The 16,246-nt window shown below is 44.7% G+C and overlaps 1 protein-coding gene across 1 annotated transcript in view; it reads right to left on the minus strand.

Annotated features, from left to right (window-relative positions):
* Positions 1-9,768: 9,768 nt before the first annotated feature.
* LOC142564839 (carboxypeptidase inhibitor SmCI-like) overlaps positions 9,769-16,246 on the minus strand; it is a 37,655-nt gene continuing 31,177 nt past the window's right edge. Inside the window, exon 6 of the mRNA XM_075676018.1 lies at positions 9,769-9,883. Coding sequence (XP_075532133.1) covers positions 9,861-9,883 — 23 coding nt within the window. The 3' untranslated portion in view covers positions 9,769-9,860. The remainder of the gene's footprint in view (positions 9,884-16,246) is intronic.

Below are 16,246 nucleotides of genomic sequence, written 5' to 3' on the forward strand. Positions count from 1 at the left end.
ACGCGAGAAGCACCATAGGTCAACCCAGTACTTCCGATCCAGGCTTGCAGTGAAGCCGGCCTTGAGCTGGCGGTGTTGCCGTTCAACCATACCGTTAGCACAGTGATGATATGTAGTGCTACGGCAGTACATAGCGCCAATCAGGAGATTGAGGGCACTGAAGAGGGTGCAGTCAAATTGCCGGCCGCAATCCGTGGTCTCGATGCTAGGGTAGCCGAAATGGGAAACCCATGCTGAAACGAAGGCTTTGGCGACCGCGTCCGCAGTGATGTCGGGAATGGCACGCAGCACTTGCTGCTCAGGGTCGTCTATCAGCACCACAGCTAGAGGTTCTCAGTCCACATTTGATGCAGAAGTGCCGAAGCAGCTGATGCGGTAGAGGCGCATCAGCTGTCTCGTTTTCGATGCATTTCATGTTTCGGATATCCGCAGTGAACCCCGATATATAGCCCAGTTGACGAAGTTAACTTCCGACGTACTGGGAAAAGATTGTACGGAAGATATAAACCAGAGGCTTATGATCCGTTAGAACATAAGATGGCTGACCCTCCAAGAAGTGCCGGAAGTAGTGGATGGTGGAGTATATAGCGAGCGGTTCACGGCTGAAAGCGCTGTAGCAAGTCTCGGCAGGGTGGAGCTTTTGAGAGAAGCCACGTGGACACCACTCAAAATCGATTTGCTGCTGGAGAACAGCGCCAATGGCCACACTGGAAGCATCCACCATGGTGCAAGTACGGATATTAGATCTCGGATGGAGGAGAAGCAAGTAATGGCTGCTGGGAAGGCTTGCACAGTCTGGACGTCAGATAGAAACGAACGAATTGCCAGCATGAAATGTGCTGACCCAGGAGCTCGAGCTGGGTAACCCAAAGACGCATTTCTGGGGGCTGACAACGAAGCAAAATAGCTGAAGGCATTGAAAGAGTTACCGGAACAGACACTCATGATCTAATGTATTGGGACTCGCAATGAGGATGACATCGATGTAGGCAAATACAGCCGGGAGTCCGCGCGTTACCTCGGCAGTGAATCTTTGGAACGTTTGAGCTGCGTTGCGTAGCCCAAAGGGCACGTGCACATACTCAAACAGGCCGAAGGGTGTAGTAAGGGCTGTCTTCGGGATGCCGGCAGGCATAATGGGTATTTCGTAATAGGCCTTGACAAGGTCCACTTTACTAAATGTTTTGAATCCTTCCGGGTTGTCTTTGATAGCTATCGGGCACCATGTGAGCATTCAGCGTGTGCAAGTTACCACATGAACGCCAGTCACTCAGTTCTTTGTCGGCACCAGATGGAGTGGGCAGGTCCAAATGATGGACCAAGGGCGCATGATGCCCAGCTTGAGCATATGCTCGATATCCCGTTTAGCAATGACCAGATGCTCACCTTAGAGCCGGCGTGGATGAGGTGCCACGGGTGGACCACGCTTGACAATGTGGTGGGTTACTCTGTGCTTGGGTGGCTGATTTGAATTGCAGGACATCGTCGCCTCCGGAAAGTCTTCGAGGATTCGAGTGTACGGGCATGGTGGAATTAGCATGAGGATGCGAGTGCGAGCGACAGCCGAAAGAACTCCAGGAATGTATAGTCGCGTCCTGCTGTCAGTCAGGTGACGGCGGCGCATGCTGACGTGGAAATTCGAAAGCTCTGCTTGTGTAGACATCCCTCCCTATTTCGTCCTTACCAATAAGGTTATGCATTTGTCTATATGTGCCTTAGAGCGTCTGCCTTAGATATTCTAGAAGTAAGAAAATATTCATTAACTGAAGAACTCCGCCGCGTCTCACAAATAACCAGATCACTGCTATCCATGATCTCATTCTTCAAGCGCATGGCCTTCCGCGTAGCTTGTAGTCGTTATATGTCCTGGTGAAAAATCTCTTCTGTTATCGGTACGCTGAACATTTTTTTTTCTGGTCAACATTGGGCTATCCACGTGGCGTCGGTCTTGGCCAGTACTGCTGGCACAGCACTTGTCGCTCCAAGGACAAGATGGCCAGGAAGGCTCACGTTGCGAGACTTTAATATTGTAGCCTCGGGAGGCTTTGATGACCAAGGTGCCGCAGATAGGAAGTTGCATAGCCAGTGGTTTCAAGGGTTATCCCGACAGGACGGGGACAGTCACAGAAATTCGTCGTGCTGTCCTGCAAGTCTCGAAATAATCGTCAAAGTGAAAGACTCGTAAACGGGCATATGTACCGTTACCTATGCACGTATGTTAGAGCAACCAAGCTGCGAAATAAGTATGACAGGCAAAATGTGTCTACAGATGCTTGGGTTTACTTATGTGAAAAACAAATATTTGTCCTAAGATGTGTCATACGTACTTGCAGCGTACCACTGAAGAAGGACGTGGGCGACCAGATATGCTTTAGTTATATGGGCTGTATACATTGCGGCACCACTGGCAACGTATTTTACTGTATTGAGATGCAGCGTAGAGCAACAGACTCAGTCACAGCAAAGAAACCACGCAATAGATTTTATATAAAATGACTGCAACAACAATACGTACACGGACATTTTGCGTCGTCATTCTGTGTGCTTGACCGCGTACGTTGCTAGAGAGTCGCACTGTAATCTGCAGTAGCATGCATTGTCACGTCTGATCTTTAATGAAACGCACATTGTGCAAAGTCAGCAATACGTACGGCAGCGCAAGCTTTTCAAACCTGCGTACCTGTCAAAAGCACTGTAAGAGAATCATAAGTTACAATTTACCTACGTCTGTAGTATTCAGCAGCTGGAAAGGCGACAACCGCAAGTGGTCTGAATGCGTCATGAAGATGCTACAGGGACAAATAGGGAGGCACTGAGAATTTTCTCCGTGCGTTTTGGCTGGAAGGTCATGGTTTGACGTCAGTATTAGCGGTCGTTAAGAATATGATGTCCCTGAGGTTAAAAAACCCTGAAATAACCTGTGCGCATATTCACTGACTACTAACGCTTTGAAGTAGTCACTGAACTGTGTTTGTGGCGCTATGACTGAGTGCTTCAGCGCATGGTAACAAAGCAAACCTAGGAATGAAGTGGAAGTAATACAAACCCAGTAGATTTTAGAGTTCGGCTCGTGTGCGCCCATTCCGGCGTCGAGCGTCCGCGTCACTCGTCGTTGGCGGCGTCTCTTGGCATAAATGACGGAACGCGCAGAGGGTAGTAATAAAGAGTGAACGCGGAGCGCAGCGGTTGATGGAAAACGGCGAGAGTGGATAGAGCGAGGAGGAAAGCGGGGAGGAGGCTGGAGTGGTAGCTATAGGAGGACAACGGAGGAGGAGAGCATGGGGAAAGGGCAAGGATGGAAGCGGGGTGCCGCAGGAGACATGCTCAACGGCGGCGACCAGACATGCGGTGAGGGCGTCCACCGATAGCACGTATGGTAATTAAGGGATTGCATAGGCTTGGGACATACTGCGCATGCGCTACTTCGCCTGCGCCGCCCGAGCTAGACCAGAATGCGCCACGCGCGAGCCAGGCGTTATCATGGTCATGCTTTCTTTCTGAGGAATGAACGAAGGAACCAGTGAAAATTCGTCTGACACTGCCGGTAAACGAGCTGCCAAAGTAGAGGATCAGCGCCGCCGCCGAGAGGACCCTGTTGTTCAGAACCAAATTATTTGCCCCAATATATTAGTTTTCACCAAAGATAACGGTATCATGCCTCCCGCTTTATCGTTTGGTCCATCAAGCATCGATTGTCTTGAAGTGAAAGATGCAGTAATATTAAACTTACTACTTAACTGCGATCCAAAAAAAAAAAATCCAGTGGCGCGGACGATATTCCAAACGAATTCCTAAGGAAATATGAGGAGTGGTGTAGTAAGACTCTTCGGCTAATTTCGCGCAAATCACTTACTTTGTGTGAACTACCAGATGACTAGAAATTTGCAAAAATAATACCCCTTCGCAAATCTGGAAATAGGTCTTCAGTACAAAATTACCGTTCAATATCTCATACTAACAATTCGTGTAAGCTATTCGAACAGATTATGCTAAAGCAAATAACCGCTTTTCTTTAGAAGGCAAATTTCTCCCCTAATCGGCTTGGACTTAGTAGCGGTTTGCCCACTATTACCCAGCTAACCCTGGTAGTTCATGACCTCGCACTTAACATCAATAACCGCGGCCAAAAGGACACGATTTGACTTGATTTATGAAATGCCTTTGATTGCCTATGTCACAGTAAATTATTCGCAAAACTAAGAATCGGAGAGGGATCAGTTCTTTCATGGATAAAACATTTTTTAACAAACCGCGCACAGTTCGTGCTTTTCGAAGGTGTTAAATCAGAAATAGTCCCTCTAACTTGAGGAGTTCATCGAGCTTCCGTTGTGGGACCACTATTATTTTTAATCTCCATAAATGATATTACAGAAAGCATGGACTGTAGTATAAAGCTCTTCGCAGACTACTGCACTATTATAAGGAAATTCACAGCATCGTAGACCACCTTAAACTCAATGCATTCCTTGATAAGTTAGTAGACTGGTGCGTTAAACAGTAAATATCCATTAATGTAACAAAATCCGTAACCATTGCAGTAACTTGTAAACAGAACCCGTCCCAATTCACTTACACTATTAAGGGTAAACCACTAGCGAATGTGGAACAACATATTTAGGCCTTACGTCGACGTCTGACCTTAGATGGGACACACGTTGCCAACTTTACGGCAGCCGCACTACGCAAGCTGTTCTATGTAAAAAGATGTTTAAGAATGGCGCCTGCATCCGCAAAGCTACTAGCATACACTACTTTCGTAAGACCAGTGTTAGAATATGCTAACACAGTTTGGTACCCCTCATTCCCTAACTAGTATAACAAAATTGGAGTAAATACAGCGCAAAGCCATAAGGTTTGTGTATAACAAGTAAAAACGCACGGGCTCTCCCACTAATTTTCTGGCTTCTTCCGGCATTAGGAAGCTATCCACAAAGGCAAAGCAGGCACTATTCAAGGTTTTGTACCAGCTGCTGCATGACATCTATAAGATAGGTGTGTCTATGTATGTCGCATTTTCACAACTGCGCCCGGCTCGCCGTAAGCATAAATGCACACTAATTGAATATTCTTTCAACAATGACTCGTTTGGGCAATCGCTTGTTCCACTTGCGATACGCGAATGGAATCCGTTAAATCCAGATGTCCCGGACGCTGAAACAGTGTCTGATTTCACAACAAAGCACACATCTCACCTCTAGAACCATCACCATTGCCGCGCACACTCTCTCATGTGAACGCTAGTTCGGTTTTCTTAGATTCCTGCACTTATACAATGTATTTCCTTTCCTAATATTTGCAGGTAATGGCCGATGAAATGTTAACTGGTTGTCTTGGTCAAAGAGATTGCTTACGCTATTGCACACAACTTCGTTCTTGTACTATCACTTGCTTGCTTCTTAATTCCATTCCCATTTTTGTAGAAGATTACAATCCTGTGCCTGGTTGTGCTCCGCTTTCTTGTTTTCAGTATTATTTTGTGGTGTTTGCACTTTGAGCATGATCGATTCTTCGTTGATTCTTTTTGCTTGGCGAACTGGTTGTAAACTTTCTTCGTGGTTGTGCTTCATTTTGTGTGAGCAGCATGCATGTTTTCGAAATGTTAATTTGAATTTGTGGGTGATCTTTGCTTTAAATGCTCTACAAAGAAGCTTGCTTTCTTTTCTTTTTTCTCGAATAATATCTTATCTTTTATTGCACACTGTAACACCTTATTGCAGTATTGATGCACTTGCTTGAATATCTGCTTAGACCACATTTATTGCTTTAATGCTACTCCCGCGGATGTGCTTCGGTATTTCCTTGTCGATTTTTTAAAACATTATTGTCTTTGTAATGCCGACCTGCTAAGCTCTCAACTGAGAGTGAAACTGATGAAAATAAATAAACCAATAAATAAATAAATAACACCAATTCAAAACACCTCAACAGCTGCTCTCAGAATTCGCATTAGGGAGTATCGTAATCATCGGTGCATTTTTTTCATTTTGAACACTCTTTACAAACATTTTCAAATTTGCATAAATAACGCGAAGAGCAGCCCTTTGCCGTTCGATGACAGAGCTGGATGTGCCAAGATTTGCACCCAGCAAGAATCGTAGGGAACGTGCCTCTGGCAGAAGCGCTGGCTTCCAAAGTGGATGGAAGTATTAACTGGTCCGGCAATCAAGAAAGAGACGTTTCGAGCTTGGAGGAGAAAAGGCCGAACAGAGATTGATGGAACTGGAGTCATCAGAGGTATAAAACGTTTTACAATATAGGAACAAAATTTTATTTAAAAACAAAAGAGCAAAGACTATGTATGCAAGGTAAATGTATGTAATGACTTTAATTTGAAGGAAGTAATATTTTAACCCACGCGCATCACAATATCTTCATGTAATGCACTTGACTTGGTTTTCCCCACAAATCCTTCTGTCGTTTCACTGATTTATACTTACCTGGCCTTAGTGAGAATCGTGTTCTAAACTTCACTTGTGAATTGCAGCCACAGCGTCCTGAGCGTGCAACTAAAGTTAGAAAAATTATATCAATGGTGATTTTGTTTCTATATGTTGGGAATTGGAAGCTTTTACTGAACAATAGATGGAATGCGCTTCAGATCGCTCTGTTGAAGAGAACTGGGTGTTAAAAAATAAGAGATTAACTCACTAATGCATTCCAATGTTACCGTGCGTACTATCGGAGCGGCGATCGGCTCTCCGTGGTTTACATCATCACTTCTTCGCTTACATAATAAAAAGAAGCGATTGCACATTAGCGCTATATCTTGTGATACCACGGAGAGATGGGCAGATTATCAGAGCGCAAGGTTACACTACAAACAAGCATTACAATAGCTAAACATGCTTTTTGGCGATACACTTTCTTGTCTTTTACAGTCTAGCCCTCGTAACTTCTGCAGCATTGTTTATGGTCCGAAACATAAAAAGATTGAACTTTGTGATAAACTTGGTTCATCTATTGCAAGTGACAGGTGCTGTGAAACCTTGTGGAACGATTTTTTAAACGCATTTTCTAATGACAACTCTTATGATTTACTAATCTTAGCTGATCCTGGACTTTCTTGTACGGAACCTATTTGTCGTAACCTGCTGCGACAGGCAGCAGCACAACGAGACGTTAGCTGGTCGTGGAACAACGTTTATTGAAGGCACCGCTGCAATATATATCTATTGCAGTGGTGAGAGGGTTTGCGAAAGGGAACACAGACGATATCGCGGCGCAGGAGCCGGGGGGACAGAAGGGGTACACGAACGAAAATGTGCAAGAGTGTGCGCACGCAAAGCTGGCTTGGCTGATGCGCAACAACGTAAAACACAGAAAACGTAACACCATCAGTAATCATCAATTATGGCTTTTTAATTTCGTACTTAAAATGAAAACATCAGCACCTGCTATGGATAGAATCGCTCCACAATTCATGAAGCAGACTGCCATTTATTGCTCAGTCATTTTTTTTTCGCACTTTTTTCAGAGTCAATGCAACATGCTTTAATGTCCAGCGATTGCAAGGCGGCGAAAGTGATTTCTGTGCACAAACCAGGGGACTCATCTAGTCCTAACTACAGCGCCATCACTTTGACTACTAGCCCGTGTAAGCTTCTCGAACACGTTATCTATTCTAATCTAATCGGATTCCACGAACAAATTAACTTCTTTCGCAACAGTCAGCATAGTTTGAGGAGACACTACTCATGCAAAATTCAACTATTTCTATCTACTCACGATCTATATTCGGAATCTGACAATGGTTCTATTATCGACTGTATTTTTGTTGATTTCCAAAAAGCCTTCTACTCGGTTTCTCACTGTTTGCTTTGACTAAAGCTAAGTACGGTAAATATTGACTCCAATTTATTGAAGTGGAATAAATGCTTCTTATATAACAGAACCCAGCCTGTAACTGCTAACGACAATAACTCGCGCTCTTGTTCTGTCACATTCGGTGTACCGCAAGGCTCCGTCCTCGGACTTCCATTGTTTCTAATTCATGTTAACTACCTTCCCACCTGCAATAAATCAAGAATCAGGCTCTTTGCCGATTGTTTTGTCCTCTACCGCCTAATATCCCCCCAACCCTTATTATTCCTCTCAACTTTAAGCTGATCTTGACAGCATTACTTCTTGGTGTTCACTCTGCTCCATGACACTGGATGTTAACAAATGCAGAATAATGATAATTTTCTGAAGAACTGCTGACTGCACTATCGCTGTTTATTCCATTAATATTCTTCAGTTGCTCTCTGCCAATACTTATAAATATCTAGGTGTCCACACCAATAAAATTTATTATGGTATCCTCATACTAACTACACCATTAGCAATGTGAATCGCACTCTTGGTTTTTTGCGACGTAACTTTGCTTTGGCTCCTGTTTGCTTAAAAATCCTTCTTTATAAAACTTTAGTCAAGTTGAACTTCGAGTACTCTTCTTCAATCTGGGATCCTCCCTTATCTACACTTGTAAAAGCACTAGAAGTCTTCCGAACTCGTTCAGATCGGTTCATTCTCGCGCCGCCAGTTATACTTCAATAAACATTTCATTAGACTTTCCTAACGTTTCTATCAGATGGAAGCAGGCCCGCGTATGACTCTCTCATAAAAGTTTCTTTACGTATACTGAACTGAAACGCACATTGTTCTCGTCACCTTGTTACCCTTCATACCGCGTCGACCATAACATCAAAGTTAAAGTGCCGTTCTGCCAGAGCAACATGTACTTCCATGCCACGTGCCGAAGAAATCATCCGAGTGGAGTCATCTCGCTGCCTCCACCGCCTGCAACGAGGAGCATGCATCATGCAGGACTGCTATATTGAACAGGTATATCCACTCGTCTCTCTAACACCGCAATGGCATTTAGAGTAGGTAAATAAATAAATATATAAATAAATAAATATATAAATAAATAAATGGCGCAGTGGCTACAATGCGAAGTGTAGTAAAATCAGAGAAGACTGAGCAAGCTATGTCGCTATTTCTCGCGGTGCAAATAAACATCTTCATCGTTAGCATTAAAATCATAAGTGCCTTTCAGGTGCCGCATCCTTTCTATAGATAACGCCTTCATAAATCAGCACGTAGGAAGATTCCTGTACTGTGCACCACATTTTACGTTTTACTGGCTGCTTCTTGAAGCAGTAGCGGTATTGTAATGTTCTCACAAAACAATTCGACTGTCTTCGTAAATTAAAAACAATGCCTCCCAGAAAGAATTTAAAAGCATTTCCTAAGTTATTCCAGGGTCCGCCTACGCTTCTGGCTGAGCCATAAAATATTCTGCATTCGAAAACAAATTGTGGCTTTGATATGTTTATGCGGATCCTGCAAAGGCATTATAAAGCAGGTAATATTGTTAGCCGGAACCAGTGTATGCCATCATTTCAAGAAGCAGCGCTGCTGTGTTGCAAAAGTGTGCTTACTCTGTCGAGATGTCATAACACGATTATAATTTCACGAGCTTTCAAATTCAGACCGGGTTATTAAGCTTTATGGGAACTTGCTTACCATGGACGCAAAGGGGGTACAAAATGTAGTTTTGTGCATAATCGTAGACCACTTTGCATTTCCATACGGTGAAGTCCTAAACAATCTAAATCTGTCACATCAAAAATTGTAACCGGGCACTTTAATGACTTGTCACTGCATGTTGCTGTATTGCAGCAGCACAACGATTTTGGGATTTCATTTCATTCGAGTGACTTTATTCTTCTGGTAAGTCTTCAGGCGAATACGGCTGAATAAGTAAAACAGGAGAGGCTTGTAGAACGTTGGTGTCCTCTGGCTGCACTTTATTAAAATTACACTCAGAGAAGTAAAAGAATTTTGTGACATTCTTCAAGTGTAACTTCATTTCTTGGTCACGACGTTCGTAGTACAATTTCTGTAAATAGAGAAAATTCAAGAAACTCTGGACTTAAACTAGCTTTCCAAACGAGTCGTTTTTGGAAAGCAAAGTAACATTTTAGGCAAGTACAGTTATGCTAAGGAAAAAGTTGTAAAATAATGTACTCCGCTATATCCACCTATAACATAGTTATGTAAGGCTAAAAAATGTGCAGTCATGTCAAGCCTTAAAGTAACTGACATTTGAGGATGAAATAAATTGTTTACTTTTATATTTTCCCATTTATTATTCTTTCTTCCTGCGGAATGTAAATACCATTCAAAATTGACTTTGCATAGTTAATTCCTGCCTTTGTACAATATTTTTTGGTACAAAATAAGTGAAGCACATTAGAAATGGATCTCAATAGAGAATATATAGCGTGGTTATTTTTCACATAGATAGAATAACGGTGACTGCGGGCAATCAGTTTTCCTTAAATAGCATCTGTGCAATTCAAATAAAGAGCCCTGAAAATATCAACATAGCTAAATTTGAAACATAGAGTGGGCTATACTGAGTAGATATAGAAATTTCCATCACCTATTACAACTAATAAACAACTACAAAAGTCGCACCTTCAAAATAAAGGTGCGAGTAACAGTGATATTCTTCCGGATAAAGAAATATTTTTGAGACAACGTTTTTATCTTTAAACAGAGGACCGGGAATGCGTTATTTCGCTGCTGGTGTTAAGTGTGCTTGAAACCGCTGACAAGTGTCTGAAACTGCTCAAAGTGGCTCTCTTTCCTTTCTTGAACGCATAACGCAGGCAAAGGAAATAAATGGCACCAGTTTTACTGAGAACGTATTTCCATGCTTCGTGAACAGAACAATTGCGCGAAACGTCCAGTGCACGCGACCGACACGTCCTTTAACGCGACGGCTTTATGGTGGCGTTCTATGTGCTCTTTCCCAGAGATTCGCAAGGACCTTACTTGCAGACATATATAGCGCCACGGTATTTACCATGCAGAATCATTCTAAAGAGGCTAGTAAAGCTTCTTCACAGTATGCATGCGACTTATGGTATTTTCTTTTTCAAACCAACGGTGATCGCTGGGTTGCCTGTGCTTGAGTAGTGAATTTCACGGGATAAATAAAAGGGCACGGTCAAAATACTAACTTATCAGAGCAAATAAAAGGACTGTATGGAGAAAAACACACTCCGATAATTTCCTATAAACATTCATAAATATTAATCAACGCTTCAGCGGTTTTTGGTAACTTCACATTCGGCTAAAACTTTAGTCCTGGCTCAGTGGTAACAAATTTTTTCGTCTGGGCTCTTCATGAAAAGATGCCTCAGACGGTACGTTTAGGCTTCTAATGAGCTGAATGAACAGCGAATTGTTGTCTTCGTTAATTTCGTAATATGGTGATGCCCCATGACACCCACTGACATGCAACTTCATAACGTCGAGTTCATTCAACGTGTGCCATCGCCGCAATTTTCAGCGAAAATATACTGTGTGCATGTTTGGCCTGAACATCGCATAGCTGCTGAAGTGTGGACGTTTCCATTTGGAGATTGACTTGGCACAGCAAACACGTTGCCTTCAATATCGCTGAAAGTTCTGCTGTAGCTGGTGCTGTGAAATGAGGGAACCAGACACAATTATTTTGTCTGTTGTTTAACGCAAGGACTTATACAATGACAAGCAGACATGGCGTTATGAATGCTTTCCCGAACAAAGTAGAATATAGCAGTATGATGTGAGTATTTTTGTGGAACAAAGAAATGCTTCAAAAATAGCTCTATTGCTTGGTCAGTTGAGGCAGTAGCACAGTCTCGCCATACCAATGCACAAGCTCCTGGTCTTACACGAAGTAATTTCTCTATATTTTACTGAACGACCTGATGAACAGAGGGGCAAGTTCTAGACACCAGTAGAATTTTGGGACTATTCTAGAAAAAGGTAACGTGTGTTCACAGTTTAAGGAAACGTGCTCCATCTCTATCAGAGGCATAAAACTGGAGGGGCTCCGAAAACGTCATAATAATAACGCAATCACTGTTAATTATTCCGTGTCGCAGGAGATAATAAGAAAGCTTCCTGATGCCAATACGTCTCCAACCTTCATTGAAGGATATGCCACGTAGATTTACAGAGGGTTCATGACGAAATTAGAGGCTACTGTTACACTATTCGTACTTCTTGTTTGCGACTTTTGCGTGCAGAACCACTGTTACCACGGTTTTTGCACTAGCGTAAGGTCAAGACTAGGACTTTGCATACCTTGGGCATCTTGAACAACCATTGTTTATATGCATCTTTTTTATTACTTTCCGCTCACTTTACATATACAGAAAAGCTGCAAAATATGGTGTCACGCAACGGAGCGGCAATTTGATATGTATTCAAGATAAGCATGTGAATGCTTAAGTCAAATTTATTGTCCTTGCGTCATCTCCACGGATAAGGAGATAGACGACGACGACGATGACGACGAAGTATCTGCGTGGCAGAAAGTTCTCTGATCATCTTTTGTCTTTTTTGTGAAATTAAGTGTGTACCTCTGAAACTACGCTTCATTGTCCATCGGCGACTGACATGAACCACCTCGGATGTCTGCCAGATTCGGCGACGTCAGCGGTGGCGGCATCAAGAAAACAGACTGGCCCTCATAGCGACTCTTACAGCGATGACAACCATATCTACTCATTGAGCAGCGATGAGCCCTCCGACGACGACTTCGAATTTGTTGTGAACCGTAAGCTGAGGAAATGTAACACCAAGGCCCCTTTATCTTCGAGCACATTGAATGAAAAACCACAACGGAGGCCTGTGACCAACACCATTCTTTCCGTTCCAGCTGTGCCCGACGGGAACATGAAACTCAACAGGCGCGTCCTTGGCGCTGGAGGGATCGGTACCGAACGAAATTACTAACATCCGAGTGCATACACGTAAGAACGTAATGGTGATTGATGTCACGCATGCTGCCATGCTGAATACCGTGCGCAACGTCAGCGACCTTGACAGAATTAAGGCCCGTTCTCACATACCGCTGGGTTGTGACCTTGCCACTTGTGTCATCTTCATTGTAGATGCTGCCACTCCCAGCCCTTACCTAGAAGTTTTTTTCAAAACAGGCCAGTGAAGCTGCAGTCATCGCGAGTGTTTCCCGCCTGAGTAAATCATATTGTTTGAAGACAATATTCAAAGGAGGCTCTCTACCTTCGTATTTCAAAGGTGCACCACTTTCGAGATCGTGTACGACCTTTCTTACAGAAGCCATGGCAATGCCTAAACTGCAGGAAGCTGGGTCACGCGAACAGCGCAAGCAAGAATACAGCAGTGTATTCTGTCCGCTCTGAAGCCCAGTCCTCGAATGATTGCAGGGTCATTGCTCTTAAATGCTCGAATGTAATGAGTCCCATGAAGCAGCGTTAAAAGATTGCCCAAACCATGAAAACGAGGTTGCTGTATTAAACAAATCGCGAGAGACCCTCCGTCTGCTACGGAGGCTGTCAAACCATGAGAAAGCGGCGATATCGTCGCCGACGTTGGTAAAGATATTCAGTGCCTCTACCGCGTCCATCGCATGCACGCCTAGTCCACCTCCCTTGCCGCCCAGACTGGTCGTGGCTGACAATAACTGGAATGCTAGAAAAGCAACGCTGCGGCTCAAGCAGCTCGACCAAGGTTGCCAAAGCCACAGCCAGCTGTAAATTCACAGAGCAGATTAGCAACCTAGAGTTTTGAACCTACCGCCAATAAACTGCCTCAAGAGGACAAACAAGTAGTTGTATTACTTCGATCACTGTCGAACGCCATTCGAGTGCACCTCAACAAGCTAAAGACGCCGTCAGCTCAGTGTGCACTTCTGGTACTAGATGCTCTAAGTCCAGTACTCGCAAGCCTTGAGTAAACAGCATGGCTAATCCAATACTGTCATTTCGCACAGAGGTCAGACAAGCTTCGATTTTACAGTGGAACGCCAGAGAATTGTGGTCCCGCATCTCATCCTTCAGCCAATATATTTTCACAATGTATTGAAGCAGACGCGCCTCGTGTTTCCGATAGCAGCTCGGAGACGACGACGACAACGACCCGTGCTGTGATTATCAAGAGAACTCGGGCGGTTCACTGCTGCTGGGCTGCTTTTTACGTGCTGCTCCTCACCTTTATTTAAACGTTATTACATTTAGTGGCGATGGCTGGAATCCCTCAAGTCACCCTGGAGCTCGCAATCGGACGTTGCCCACCGTCACCATGACTGATGCGACATAGGCACCGACTGTACCCATGGCTGCCCCTGTCACTTGCGCCAGCGTTTTCCGTCATACGACGCAAAGATACGACGCAAAGCGCCGCTGAGACCCTTAGATCGCGACCACCGTTCTCCGTCTACCCGTCGACGTTCGCTGTCACCTATGTGTCGTCGGCCACCAACTGCCGAGGGAAACTGACTAGTGCAGTTCCAGAGGCATGAACTGCAGCAAGCAAGCTTATCGAACTTTCTAAGGCCTCAATTTTCACCGCACAATGTCACTAACGTACATGTCAAGGAAGCATCTGCTCAAGCACTTATCGATACCGGGGCCGCAGTTTCCGTCATTGATGAAAATCTTTCTCGCAAGCTGAAAAAATAACAACCTCTCCATCTGGCGCGGCACTCTGCACTGCTAGCGCGCAACCTATTCATCCTACAGCTGTATGCACCGCCCATGTAGTCAACCAAGATGTTTTGTACACCATCGAGTTTTGTTTTGTTGCCCTCCTGTTCTCATGGGCTCATCCTTAGTGGAACTTTCTCTCCCGTCAAAGTGCCATGATCGATTGTTCTCGCGCGAAAATGGACCTTTCGCCGCTATGTGACTCGCAATCGGTCGGCGCCGACCTCAGTGTTCACAAAGTCTTCGTTGATGATGATACTGATCTACCTCCGGAGACGTCGGTGCTTGTGACCTACTGCCGTGCCAAACTCAATTGCGGCGTTTACGCCATCTGACATACTTGCTCACTCCAAGGACTTATTTCTCCCGTTCGCCTTCCTCACTGTTAGGTCTGAATCCGCTTTGATACCAAGTTTTAATCCGCCCCCTTCTCCAGTGACCATACTGCACGATGAGACTTTAGAATTTGTGTAAGCTGTCACGTGTATTGAAGACCTTGACGTTCACGATGGCGCCACCCGTTTACATCTGGACACGATAACTTCCGTCTCATCACCGCCGCCTTCAGCAGTTTTCGACAACGCCATCGCCACAGACCTCTCGCCGTCTCATCGCACTCAACTTCTTACTCTACTGAACTAGTTAGTTTCTTCGTTCGACTAAAATGAAACATCCTTGGGTCGCTCGACAAGTATCTCTCATACTATCGACACCGGTTCCCATGCTCCCCTTGCGACAGCATGCGTATCGCGTTTCCGCAGAAGAGCGCCGACTTATCACGGAACAAGTCGACGGCATGCTGCAGCGCTGCGCCATTCAGCCTTCTCAAAGCACCTGGTCGTCACCAGTCATTCTAGTGCGAAAAAAATGCTGGCCCCATTTGGTTTTGTATTGATTATCGCCGCCTGAGCAGGATTACAAGACGTCTGCCCACAGCCTTGGATCGACGATGCTCTTGAATTTGCAAGGTGCCAAATATTTCTCGTCTTCAGATCGCTCTGGCTATTGGTAGATTGCCATGGCTGAGGCTGACCGCCCAAAGACAGTTTTCATCACTGCCGATGGCCTGTACGAGTTTAACGTTGAGTCTTTCGGGCTCTGCAATGCTCCCGCTACCTTCAGCGCATGATTGATACCATCCTTTGTGGACACAAGTTGAAGACTTGTTTATGTTACCTGGATGACACCCTGTCTCACTTCAGCTGGCCTACAGCTCAACCTTAAGAAGTGCTGTTTCGCTGCCCGAACATTAACTGTCTTGGGTCACGTTGTCCTGAAAGACGGTATCCGTCCTGATCTCGAGAAGCTTTGCGCATTCGCCGAGTTTCCGAAGCCCACGTCTATCAAGGCCCTGCGAAGTTTCATCGACCTATGATCTTATTTTCGGCGCTCTGTGCGAAAATTCGCCTTTATTATCGCACCCTTCACGAAGCTGCTTACCACAAGCACAGACATTTCCGCGAGGTCATCAGCATGGGATGAGGCCTTTGTCAAGTTAAGCGAGTTGCTGACTTGACCGCCGATTCTTAGTCATTACGACCCAACTGCGCCGACAGAGGTTCGCACCGGCGCGAGTGGTGTCGGCCTTTGTGCGGTCTTGGCCCAACGGAAAGCCACGAATGCAGAATACGTCGTGGCTTATGCCAGCCGTACCCTCAAAGAAGCTGGGATGAATTACACTGTTACAGAGAAGGAATGCTTAGCGATCATTAGGGCATTGGGCAAGTTTCGTCCTT

Source organism: Dermacentor variabilis, chromosome 11 (genome assembly GCF_050947875.1).
Source record: "Dermacentor variabilis isolate Ectoservices chromosome 11, ASM5094787v1, whole genome shotgun sequence".
Lineage (NCBI taxonomy): Eukaryota > Metazoa > Arthropoda > Arachnida > Ixodida > Ixodidae > Dermacentor > Dermacentor variabilis.